At 40.2% G+C, this 12,977-nt stretch overlaps 1 protein-coding gene across 6 annotated transcripts in view; it reads right to left on the minus strand.

Annotated features, from left to right (window-relative positions):
• The window catches only part of LOC144339055 (uncharacterized), a 293,212-nt gene that overhangs the window by 60,386 nt on the left and 219,849 nt on the right, over positions 1 to 12,977 (minus strand). For 4 of the 6 annotated variants that reach the window (XR_013413668.1, XR_013413663.1, XM_077991697.1 and 1 more), the window contains one exon: positions 3,070 to 3,210. The exons of the other annotated variants lie outside the window; for them this stretch is intronic. Coding sequence is in view for 2 of the 4 variants with exons in the window: in XM_077991697.1 (XP_077847823.1) it covers positions 3,070 to 3,210 (141 nt within the window). In the remaining 2 variants the exon portion in view is untranslated. The remainder of the gene's footprint in view (positions 1 to 3,069; positions 3,211 to 12,977) is intronic. 6 annotated transcript variants of the gene reach the window in all.

A 12,977-nucleotide genomic window follows, 5' to 3' on the forward strand; every position in this document is an offset into this window, starting at 1 on the left:
ATTATCATTATTGTTTCAAGTTTTGCTTTCTCTCATTTCTTCCTCCAATGCTTGAGTTTATTTCTTCAGATCCAGGTTTTGGTATGTTTGCCTGAGATGTGGAGTGGGAAGGAGTGGGGAAGTAGAAGAGGCTAAGCAAAAACTCAGGCAGGCAGAAGGAGGGAACTATTGAGTTCAGCTAATAAGGCATAAAGCAAAAGCCAGCCAGAAGCAGGCACAGTGAACGGCGGCAGGTATGCAAGTGAGGAGCCAACATCAGGAGCTGCTGGTCAGAAAGAGACCACAAAGGGTCTGATGGGCTGGGACATTGTCATTCGTGGGAGGTAGAGGAGGTAGAGGTGGCAGCAACAAGACTAAGTTTTGAGGCAAAGCCTGAAGCATTTATTAAAAACAGCAGTTGTGCCAAAATAGATATGCTCTGAATGCAACCTTTGAGAAGGTAACCCAGGGCTTCTTGGGACCTTCCGCCCTAGGCGTACAGGTCTATGCTTACTGAACATCTGCTTCTATGGTCCAAAAGCTCGATTATTTTTCAGTCTTTTATTCTTCAACTCTGAAGGAAGACTGCCCCAAGTCCCTCTACCTCCCCTACACCCAGTGGGGCCTTGACCATATCCACTTTCCTTGTTAAATATTTGCAGTGTCTGTTAATACCTGGCTCATCGTGGGTGGCCAGAAACAGTGTTTGAATGAGTGAACAAATGGACATCCATGAGGTCCTTTACACAAATCTCTTCTCTGTTCTCTTCCTCTCTTTTTTTGACAAAAATCTAACACAATCTCTAAAACCCTCTAAGCATCAGCTTAAGGAAAGATAAGCTGTCTTTCCAGGCTCTGCTTCTGAGTCCCTGAGAGGAAAGTGGTGTGGTCGGATGGATGAGCAGAAACTTTGAAGTACTTGGTAAACAGAACTTCCCGTCTCTTAATATGTTCTAGCATTAAATTCTTTCATCATCTCTCCAAAGTTGAAAAATTTCCCCATTTTTATATATTAGAAAATGCAAGAAAAAAGAAATTAAATAAATTGTTCAAACCCACACATTTCACAATAGAGCCCTTGGGAAATAAAATGATCAGACCAATAAAATATATTAGGATGTCAAAGATCACATCACATTTTAGAAATAAACCTATTTAATCAGGGGAGAAATAGGCTTGCACCAAAACACAGAACCAATACTACAAAGGCAGAAAAACGAATAAAACAACAATAACAACCTAATAGGTTAGTTTAATATTAATCTGGACACCGATCTTATGTCTTCCATAAAAATCGACTTAAAATGGATCATAGACCTAAATGTAAAATGCAAAACCATAAAATTGGACTACATCAAAATTAAAAATTTCTGCCCTTCAAAAAACACTGTTAAGTGAATGAAAAGACAAGCCACAGACTGGGAGAAAATATTTGCAAAACAGATCTATCTCATAAAGGATGTGTATCCAAAATATGCAGTGAAGTGTCAAAACTCAGAAATAAGAAAACAACCCCATAAAAAGTAGGCAAAAGACTTGAACAAACACATCACCAAAGAAGATATAAAGACAGCAAATAAGTATATGAAAAGATACTCAATAACGTATGTTATTAGGGGAATACAAATTAAAACAACAATGAGGCCAGGCTCAGTGGCTCACACCTGTAATCCCAGCACTTTGGGAGGCCGAGGCAGGTGGATCACGAGGTCAGGAGTTTGAGACCAGCCTGACCAACATGGTGAAACCCCATCTCTACTAAAAATACAAAAATTAGCCAGACTTGGTGGCCCGTGCCTGTAACCCCAGCTACCTGGAAGCTGAAGCAGGAGAATCGCTTAAACCCAGGAGGCAAATGTTGCAGTGAACTGAGATCATGCCACTCCAGCCTGGGCGACAGAGCTAGACCATGTCTTGAAAAAGAAAAAGAAAGAAAAAAAAAAAACAATGAGCTATCACTACATACCTATTAGAATGGCCAAAATTGAGAACACTGACAACACCAATGCTGATGAGGATATGGAGCAACAGGAACTCTTGTTCATTGCTGGTGGGAATGCAAAATGGCACAACCACCTTGGAAGACAGTTTGGCAGTTTCTTACAAAGCTAAACATCATCTCACCATATGATCCAGCAATCATACTTCTAGGCATTTACCCAAATGAATTGAAAGCATATGTCCACACAAAAACCTACCTGCAAATTTTATTGCAACTTCATTCATAATTGCCAAAAATGGGAAGAAACATAGGTAACCTTTAATAGTGAATGAATAAACAAGCTGTGAAACATCCACATATTAGAATATTATTCAGAAATAGAAATAAATGAGCTGTCAAGCAGTGAAAAGACATGAAGAAACTTTAAATACACAGTGCTATGTGTAAAAAGCCAGTGAAAAGATCAATGGTCGTCCGGGGCTGGAGGAGAAGGAAGGTGTATCACAGGGGGATTTTTAGGGCAATGATTCTTTCTGTTTAATACTCTAATTGTAGATAACATGACATTATGCTTTTAGCAAAACCCATAGAACAACACAAAGAATGAACCCCAATATAAACTGTAGACTTTAGTTAATGCTGATCCATCAATATGAATCAATATTGGTTCATAACTTGTAACAAATGTACCATACCAATGCAAGACATTAATAATAGGGAAAATGAGTGAGAGAGAAGAGGGAGAATATGGGAACTTTCTGTACTTTTTACTCAACTTTTCTGTAAGTGTAAAACTGCCCTAAAATAATATCTATTCATTTCAGAGAGAGAGAGAAACCAGTTGGAGTTGAAGTCTAATTGTTTTTGCTTAATTTCAATTCTAGATAGATAATATGGTTTGCAACTCTTGGAGGGGATAACAGCTAATACAAGATTGTTATTCAGTAAGTTACCAATAAGATATCCAGGCTGCCAGATCTCTCCCCAGGTTATATTAGAATAGCATGACAGGCCGGGCACGGTGGCTCACGCCTGTAATCCCCAGGACTTTGGGAGGCCGAAGCAGGTGGATTACTTGAGGTCAGTAGCTCGAGACCAGCCTGGCCAAGATGGCGAAACCCTGTCTCTACTAAAAATACAAAAATTACCTGGGTGTGGTGGCAGGTGCATGTAATCCCAGCTACTCGGGAGGCTGAGGCAGGAGAATCACTTGAACTTGGGAGACGGAGTTGCAGTGAGCTGAGCTCGGGCCACTGCACTCCAGCCTGGGTGACAGAGCGAGACTCTATCTAAAAACAAACAAACAAAAATGACAATACAAGAGGTGTATGCAGAAGCCTAGTACACACCCAGAAGTAGACATTCCTATAGGACTATCTAAAAGTGGTATAGAAAGAGGAAACAAGGAGAGCAAGGAGCTGGGCTGTATATATGACTTTCTGGAACTCAAGATTCTGGTGAGGTCACTGCTGGGCATACCTGCTTGGTGGAAACCTTGGCCTGAGATGGGCAGAGCTGGCTCTCCTGGCATCCTTGTGTGCAAGCAGGGTCTTGCACACAAGGATATACAGGACATTGTGCCAGGTTGCTGCTGAGACACATCTTCCTGTCCTTGTCATCCTCATGGAGGGCTGGGCCTGTCCAGAGTTGGGTAGATAGCCAAGTGCCAATAAGGCAGAGATTGAAATCTGAGTTTCTCTGAGCCCAAAGCCCTTGCACTTTCTGCCTCACCCCACTGTCTCTCTCAACAATTTTTTCTCTTTGGGCCTCTATCTTGAGCCCTCTATGTTTCTCCCTACACAACACCCAACCAACACAAAAGAGGCTAATACCTCTCTGTACCTCTCCATTACATAGTTTTTAAACTTAACACTCCTTTATTAAGCAGTAACTTTGTGCCAAGCCCTGTTAAGTTGGAGATACTAAAAGAGGAATAAGATTAAACTCAAGGATCTCACAGTCTAGAGATAAAGACATGTAAATTACAGTGAAACAAGATAGTAATTGCTATAAATAAAGGCAAAAAATTTATTGGAACCACAATAATCCAGCACTTTGAACTCTACAGGATATTATGAAACTCTATGAAAGTCCACGTCGTCTACATTTTTTTGTACCTCTCTATCTAGCTTTTTGCCAGAGCCTCACATTTAAAATTCCTTTCAAACCTCTCCCTCCTATTCATATTCTTCAGCCTTTTGTTTCTTCCTCAAGATTGCTAACTCTTGCTGATTTCCAATTCAGTCAAACTGCTAGGCCACTGTATGCACATTCATCCAACATAATTACTGTGATTCTTTCACCTGCAGGAAAGAAGAAATGAGCTTTACCCACGGCACACTGTCATTAAGCAGGGGGGATTACCAATATGCAACCTCAAGGCCATATACCACAAGGAGGGTGATGTGGCCAGAAGTGAAATGATGCTATGGAGTCTAGATGACAGAGCCAGCCAGTTCCTTCCCACTGCCAACCCCTGTGTTAGGGCCAAGCTCCAAGGTGGAACAGGGAGGATGGAGAGCAGTGAGCAACTAGTCCCAAGCCCCACATGTCAGGGCTTTTCTCTGGCGGTAGACAAGGGGAGGAATCAGGTATTGACAGTTCCCTGTTTTTCACACTGCCACAGGCAGGCCGTGTTATGCACTCTTGTCTTGGGACAACTTATCACCAAATGCCTCACACATAACCTCTACCTGCTTCTCTACATTCCTTTCCTGTCACTGTCCGGATTCCCAGGTTGCATTTTAGTAATACCATGGGAGGAGATGCTCCTCACAACCACACTGGACTCCTGGCTTTCTGCCTCAACTCATGCCTTTCCTTCCCTCCTGGGATCTCCGAACCTTCTTCTGCACCTACCTTGACCTCTACTCACTATTCATTTGGCCAGGTTCAGATCTCCTGGGATATTTCCTCAACCATCTTCACGCCCACACATCCTTCCTCTATAATATCTTTGTAGTGAATTAATCTGTTTTCAATTCTGATCCTTTGCTAGACTGTGGGCAATTTCAAGTCAGGAGAATTTTGTCTTTCCATTCCTAATGCCTAGCACTGCCTAGAACTGTGTAGACAACAATATATTTGTATTACTGTCTCCTTGAAAGTACACATTTTTGAGCTATCCTGCTTAGGTCTGAGTCCTGATTCAGTCATTTACTCTGGATTTGGGGGATGCAGCTAATGTTATTCTTCCTCAGTGTCCTCAAATGTGAAACAGGAATAGAAATACTTATCTTATATGTTTGTTGTGGGATTTGAATGAGTAGATAGATGATAGATAGAGCGATAGATAGATAGATAGATAGATAGATAGATAGATAGACAGACAGATAGATAGATAGCTTTTGAATGATACCTGACACATATTAAGTGCTGGATAAGCATTAACTATCATCATTGTCATCATTACCATCATTATTATCATTATCATCAGATTTGTAGTCCTGACAATAGAGCACATCACAACAGAGAATAGAGTTCTTGGTTCCCACAATGCCTTTTTTGAGATTAAGAAAATACTTGCTTAGATTTATCTGACCTCCAGATTGTTCAGAATAAATGGCTGATACTGACCCTTCGTGTTCAGATCTGCTGACACGAGCTTTGCTCCAGAGTGGTTTCTGCTGATTTAAGTAAGTAGAACAACTGTTAAACAGTACTTTAGACAAAACCACAAACTCTCCTCTCAAATAACATTTATAATTAAAGAACAACTGGCTATTTATAAGGGGGGAAAGCCACCAGAATAGATTTTTTTTAAAGGGGGAAAAAGAGAAAATTGTGTTATTATTGGTAATGACTTTGGAAAGATAAGAAATGTTTCTTAAAAGGAAAATTAGCGAGGCTGTTAATTTTAGAATATTACGTTCAAAATTCTGGATTTCTTTAGAATGATACAGATATTGAGAAGGAAAATGCTAAGGGGAAGAAAAAGAAATTTAAAAAAAAAGCTATCCAGGCAACTGCAAGAAACTCAAGCCAATATGTAGCATGCATCTGCTGGCAATACCCTCATCAAATAAGGAAATAAGATACAAAACTGAAATTGCTATTCAAAGAAACTTGATAAACAAAATAATCCATTCAGTATAACAGATGTCTGTACAATAGTGTGTGCCATGACTAAAATATCTGACCCACCCACCTACCCACTGGCATTGCTACCAAAAACATCAATTTAAACTGGGCAACCTGAAATGTGCAAAATAAAACTGGCTATAACTACAATGTCAGCAAAACATATTCACGCGGAAAAGACTGGAAGTATTTAAAAGGCATCATCTAAAAAGTGTGCCTCCAAATACTATACTCTCTCTCCTTGGCCCAGGTACACGTTCTGTCCTTATGACATTTTTACCTCTAGTTCAGTTCATTGGTTCTGCAATTTTAATGAGATAAAAGAAGCTATGCTCAATTTAGTTCACTCAAAAGATATTTGTTACCCGTCCTGTATTCCAGGCCCAGCGGCAGTTACTGGAGATACTAAAATGAATGAGGCATGTTCAAGGTCTTGAAGAGTTGACACTCTAGTGCTATATCTGTTTAGGAGTAAACCGAAGCATCACTTTGGATCTATTTGAGTCTCTGCAAATTTGGACGCACTAGATGAATGGTTCATATTTATCTCTTTGGTGGAAAATTATCAAATTTTCTGGACTATTATATTTCCATTAAGAACATGAATGCCAGGTACCTAGTTTAAGGTTGCTGTTATGGACTAGCCTAAAAGATTTGGTATAAGGCAAGAGAAACTTCAGCACTTTGCGATCTAAATCTAATCAGTAGGAAAGTTACTTCTTATTTTTCATGTTTTCATATACAAAACGGAAGGTTTGAACAATGGCTTTTTATACCCACTGTGTCTTTCTTGGATACTGTGAATATTACCAGAGTAAAGCAATTCTCATATTTCAGGGGGAAAAAAAAAGACAATACACAAATGATAACTGTCAAAACAAAATTAATCATCACATTTTTCTGTTGCCTAATTTCTTGATTAACTTCTGATGGCCCTCTGAGACAACGAATAAAAATGCTCAAACAAAAAGGACCTTAAAAGGAGGTGAACTTTCATTGCACAGTGTTTCTGACAGCTTGCTCCTAAGCAAAGCAACTGGCGTCCCTGGGGACTCATTCAACATTCATTTGAATCATGGAGAAAGAGACCCAGTTTGGAAGATGTTTTTCTGCAGTGCAGAGGGGGACTTTGATCCTAGCTCAGATAACAGCTGCTATCCCTGAGAGGATTTTCTGGTCGTTCTATCCCTCAGGCCAGGTAAGTCTCAAGGGAGGTGTCTAGTTGACCTCAGAGCTCAGCCAAGCAACTGATACCTGAGGGAGGGTCTTTGAGTGGGCAAAGGAGCCTGGCATCGAGTGTTATCATTCTGTCAGTCTCTCTCCTGGCTGGAGACAGAGCACACAGGAAAGGAACTCCTAAATGGAGTCAGGTCTCACCTGGATTCTCCCCCTCATTGTAAAATTAAAGGAAAGCGGGAAGCCAAAATGCCATGATAGATTTTGGTCTCTGCCATTATGTTTTCTCACTATTCTGGAATTGTAACAAAGTGTTTCCTTTGAAATTCCTGACCCTTAGCTTTTAAATACAGAAGCAAAGGTGACTATGTATGATTAATCTCTTAGGAGAAAATAAAATATGTTGTATAGTTAATCAAGTAGCATGGAAGAATATAAGACTACATCAATATATCACCTTGTAGGAAACCATTTTTCTTTTTTTTTTCTTCTTTTCCTTTTTTTCTTCCTTTTTCTTTTTTAGAGATGGGTCTCACTATATTGCCCAGGCTGGCCTCAAACTCCTGAGCTCAAGCAATTCTCCCCCCTCAGTCTCCCAAGTAGCTGGGACTACAGGCATGCATAACTGCACTTGGCTCATTTTCATTTTAGAATTAGGTATATTTGAAAAAGAATTGTAGTATCCCCTTTAAAATGTAAAAAATGACATTTATGCAGCCAACAGACACATGAAAAATTGCTCATCATCACTCGCAATCAGAGAAATGCAAATCAAAATCACAATGAGATACCATCTCACACCAGTTAGAATGGCGATCATTAAAAAGTCAGGAAACAACAGGTGCTGGAGAGGATGTGGAGAAACAGGAACACTTTTACACTATTGGTGGGACTGTAAACTAGTTCAACTATTGTGGAAGACAGTGTGGTGATTCCTCAAGGGTCTAGAACTAGAAATACCATTTGACCCAGCCGTCCCATTACTGTGTATATACCCAAAGGATTATAAATCATGCTTCTATAAAGACACATGCACACATGTGTTTATTGTGGCTCTATTCACAATAGCAAAGACTTGGAACCAACCCAAATGTCCCTCAGTGATAGACTGGATTAAGAAAATGTGGCACATATATACCATGGAATACTATGCAGCCATAAAAAGGATGAGTTCATGTCCTTTGTAGGACATGGATGCAGCTGGAAACCATCATTCTCAGCAAACTATCACAAGAACAGAAAACCAAACACCGCATGTTCTCACTTAAAGGTGGGAATTGAACAATGAGAACACTTGGACACAGGGTGGGGAATATCACACCCTGGGGCCTGTTGTGGAGTGGGGGGAGGGGGGAGGGATAGCATTAGGAGAGATACCTAATATAAATGACTAGTTAATGGGTGCAGCACACCAACATGGCACATGTATACATATGTAACAAACCTGCACATTGTGCACATGTACCCTAGAACATAAAGTGTAATAAAAATTTTCTTCAATGTAAAAAATTAACCTACATATTGACCCTGTGAGGTAAAACTACATATTTGTCATTGTATTTATGATATGAAACATCAAGGAAATCACTGAAGTTACAAAGACATAAGAAAAACACGTTTATGATAATTTGTTTGAAAAGGTGACTATCAGAGAAAACTCCAGCCATCACAAAGTTATTCTGCCACTCATAGTTTAATAAGCCTTTATTTTTCATTTGTGCAATCCTCTAATAAATAAAGGAGTTAACATTTATTTGTTAAGCACTTATTACGTGCAAAACATTGTTTTAGATGCTGTGGGGAATAAAGATATTTATAACAGTCTCTAGATTTACTAGAGGGATCTGTACATGGTAGGAAATGGTAAATACCATAGAGATGACATAAACTAGAGGAGTTAAAAAAAGTCTCCCAATGACCACCAGTCCCAGACGCAGTTTTGATTTCAACTATTAACTCAATTGAAAGCTAATTTCAGGATATCAGGATATTTAGCCAATATCTTCCCCATCACAGAGGGAAAACGAGCTGCTATCAGCCCACAGAGAGAGGCTTACACCTCTCTGCAGAGTTATGAAGGCGAGTGAAGACAGGCAATTTGCCTATCTTTCTCCACTCTCCTCTCTTCTTTCAACCTTTATATTCAGGTATGAAGTGTGGCATTGGCTGCAGTAAAGGAAGCTGAAACAAGAAGAGAAAGAAAGTTGCTTCTCCAGTCTTCTGCAAGCCATCTTGCATTCTTGGGCAAACCTCCCTGGCTCAGCTGGGAATATGTGTTTGAGAACCTACATTCTGAAGGGAAGTCTGGCAATACCAAGGGTATCTTCAACTGATTCTTCTTAACAGGTCAAGAGCCAGAGCCTTGATGAGGGAAAGAGAGGAGATATTTTTGTTTTGTCTCAAGGAAAGTGCCTTCCTTTGAGTCCCTGAGACTAAAAACGTTGTCATTATAAGAACTATTGACAAACATTCAGCATGACAGGAATGTGTGTAAAATACACAATTGTGTAGAAAACACAAACTCCACATGGGATGGATTTTGTGTTTTAATTCAATAAGTTAGTTAGATGTCTTGCAGTATACGCTGGGCACCTGTTCAATATTTCTATTCTTTGTTCAATATTTCTATCTAAAGGAGATCTTTACCACTTAAAATAACTAGATCAGTGGAAAAGACTCATTCTTACTCGAGCATTTATACCAGTTATATCAGATGTGTTCATTCTTTCCCCTTTTTTTCCTACTTTCTAATACTTCAGATTGTCCATAATAGGATTCAATTAGGAAACCTACTTTGTACCTTGTGTCTTAACTTGGATTCTTAACCTTTTAATCTTTTATCCTTTTATGAAGATTTTACATTTCCCCCTTTCTGATATTACCCTTCTTCTAAAGACTTTCAGTGTGAATATCTTTTACAATCATCTCTACATAATAGTGCTTTTTCACATATGTCCAGGTCCCCCCATCTATATCTGCACATTACATACCTATGAACCCGTATCAATACCCCTGCCTACCTACCTATCATGCTAGGGTTGCAGGATGAGCATTCCTCTCTTTTCTGTGTGGACTCCTCTTCTTGTACAGCCAACCAGAACATCCTTGATTGTTTACAAGATGTAACCTTGTCTTTTCCTTGTCTTCTTTTGATACTTTGCCTCATTAAGTTTTTTTTTCTGTTCATTATTATCATTGTCAAGTTCAGCTGGTAAGGTCAGTAATACACCTTCACAGTCCTACCTCAGGACTGTATCAACTCTCCAGTCAGGCTTATGTCATAATTTAGTTCACATTGTCTTTCCCTCTTCCCATCACAAGACATCACACAGGTCCATTACACTGAGGACATTATGCTGATTAGACCTTGTGAGCAAGAAGCAGCAGCTACTCTAGACTTATTGGTAAGACATGTCAAAGAGTGGGAAAGAAAGCCTAAAATACGGAGGCGTTCCACCTCACTCAAATTTCTAGGGGTCTAGTGGTGTGGGGCATGTCCAGATACCACTTCTAAAGTCAAGGATAAGTTGTTGTGTTTGTTCTTTCCCACAACTAAGAAAGAAGCACAGTGCCTACTAGGCCTCTTTGGATTTGGAAGGCAGCATATTCCTCGTTTGGGTGTGTTACTCCAGCCCATTTACCAAGTAACCCAAAAAGCTGCTAGTTTTTAGTGGGCCCCAGAAAAAAAGAAGGTTCTGCAACAGATTTAGGCTGCAGTACAGGTTGTTTTGGCATTTGGGCCATGTGAGTCACCAAATCCAGTGGTGTTTAAAGGCTCAGTGGCAGATAGGGATGCTGTTTGGAGCCTTTGGCAGGCCCCATAAGTGAATCACAGTGCAGGCCTTAGAATTTTAGGATAAGACCCTGCCATCATTTACAGATAACTGCTCTCCTTTTGAGATACAGGTATTGCCCTGCTACTTGGCCTCAGTAGAAACTGAACATTTGACTGTGGGCCATCAAGTTACCATGCGACCTGAGTTGCCCATCATGAACTTGGTGTTATCTGACCCACCACGCCATAACATTAGGCATTTACAGCAACACTCTACAGTCAAATGGAAGTGGTTTATACATAATAGGACCCAGCAGGCCTTGAAGGTAAGGGACATGAAGAAATGGCCCAACTGCCAGGAGCCCCACTCATGCTACACTGATTCTCTCTCCCAGCCTGCATTTCTGGCCTCATGGGGAGTTCCCTGCAATCAGTTGAAAGAGAAAGAGAAGACTTGGGCCTGGTTTACAGATAGTTCTCCACAATATGCAGGTACTACCTGAAAGTGGACAGTTGCAACATTGCAACCCTTCTCTGGGCCATCCCTGAAGCACAGCAATGGAAAGAAATTCTCCCAGTGGGTGGAATCTGAGGGTACACCTGGTTGTTCACTTTCTTTGGAAAGAGAAATGGCAAGACAAGCAGTTATATTCCAATTCATGGGTTGTGGCCAGTGATTTGGCTGGATGCTCAGGGAAACGGAAGGAACATGGTTGAAAATTGGTAATAAAGAAATGTGGGAAAGAGGTAGGCAGATACACATCTCTGAATGGACAAAAATATGAAGATATTTCTGTCCCATGTGAATGTTCACTGAAGGGCAGCCTCAGCAGAGGAGGATTTTAATAATCACAGGGATAGAATGACCATTCTATAGATACCAGTCAGCCTCTTTTCCCAGCCAGCTCTGTCATTGCCCAATGAGCTCATGAACAAAGTGGCCATGGTGGCAGGGATGGAGTTTATGCATAGGCTCAGCAACATGGACTTCTACTCCCAAAGGCCAATCTGACTATGGCCCACTACTGAGTACCCAGTCTGACAGCAAGAAAGACTAACGCTGAGCCCCCAATATGGCACAGTTCCCAGGGGTGATCATCCAGCTACCTTGTGGCAAATTGATTACATCAGACCATTTATTTCCATCATAGAAGGGGTAGAATTTTGTCTTTATTGGAATAAACACTCTAGATATAGATGTTTCTTTCTTTCACACAATGCTTCTGCCAAAACTACCACCCAAGGACTTACAGAATGCTTTATCTACTGTGCGGCATTCCATACAGCATTGCTTCTGATCAAGAAACTCACTTCACAGCAAAAAAAAAAAAAAAAAAAAAAAAAAAAAAAAGAAAGAAAAAAGAAAAAAAGGTGTGGCAATAGGCCTATGTCTGTAAAATTCGCTGGCCTTATCATGTTTCCCATTATCCTGAAACAGTCATGATAAAACAATGGAATGGTTTTTTGAAGATTCAGTTTTTGCCCATTCATGATATTGGCTATGGGTAATTACACTAAAGAGCTTCTGCACATCAAAAGAAACTACCATCAGAGTGAACAGGCAACCTACAGAATGGGAGAAAATTTTTACAATCCAGCCATCTGACAAAAGGCTAATACGCAGAATCTACAAAGAACTTAAATTCACAAGAAAAAATCAAGCAACCCCATCAAAAAGTGGGCGAAGGATATGAACAGACAATTCTCAAAAGAAGACATTTATGCAGCCAATAGACACATGAAAAAAATGCTCATCATCACTCACCATCAGAGAAATGCAAATCAAAACCACAATGAGATACCATCTCACACCAGTTAGAATGGCAATCATTAAAAAGTCAGGAAACAACAGGTGCTGGAGAGGATGTGGAGAAATAGCAACACTTTCACACTGTTGGTGGGACTGTAAACTAGTTCAACCATTGTGGAAGACAGTGTGGCAATTCCTCAAGGATCTAGAACTAGAAATACCATTTGACCCAGCCATCCCATTACTGGGTATATACCCAAAAGATTATAAATCAT

The sequence above is a fragment of the Macaca mulatta genome, chromosome 2, assembly GCF_049350105.2.
Source record: "Macaca mulatta isolate MMU2019108-1 chromosome 2, T2T-MMU8v2.0, whole genome shotgun sequence".
Lineage (NCBI taxonomy): Eukaryota > Metazoa > Chordata > Mammalia > Primates > Cercopithecidae > Macaca > Macaca mulatta.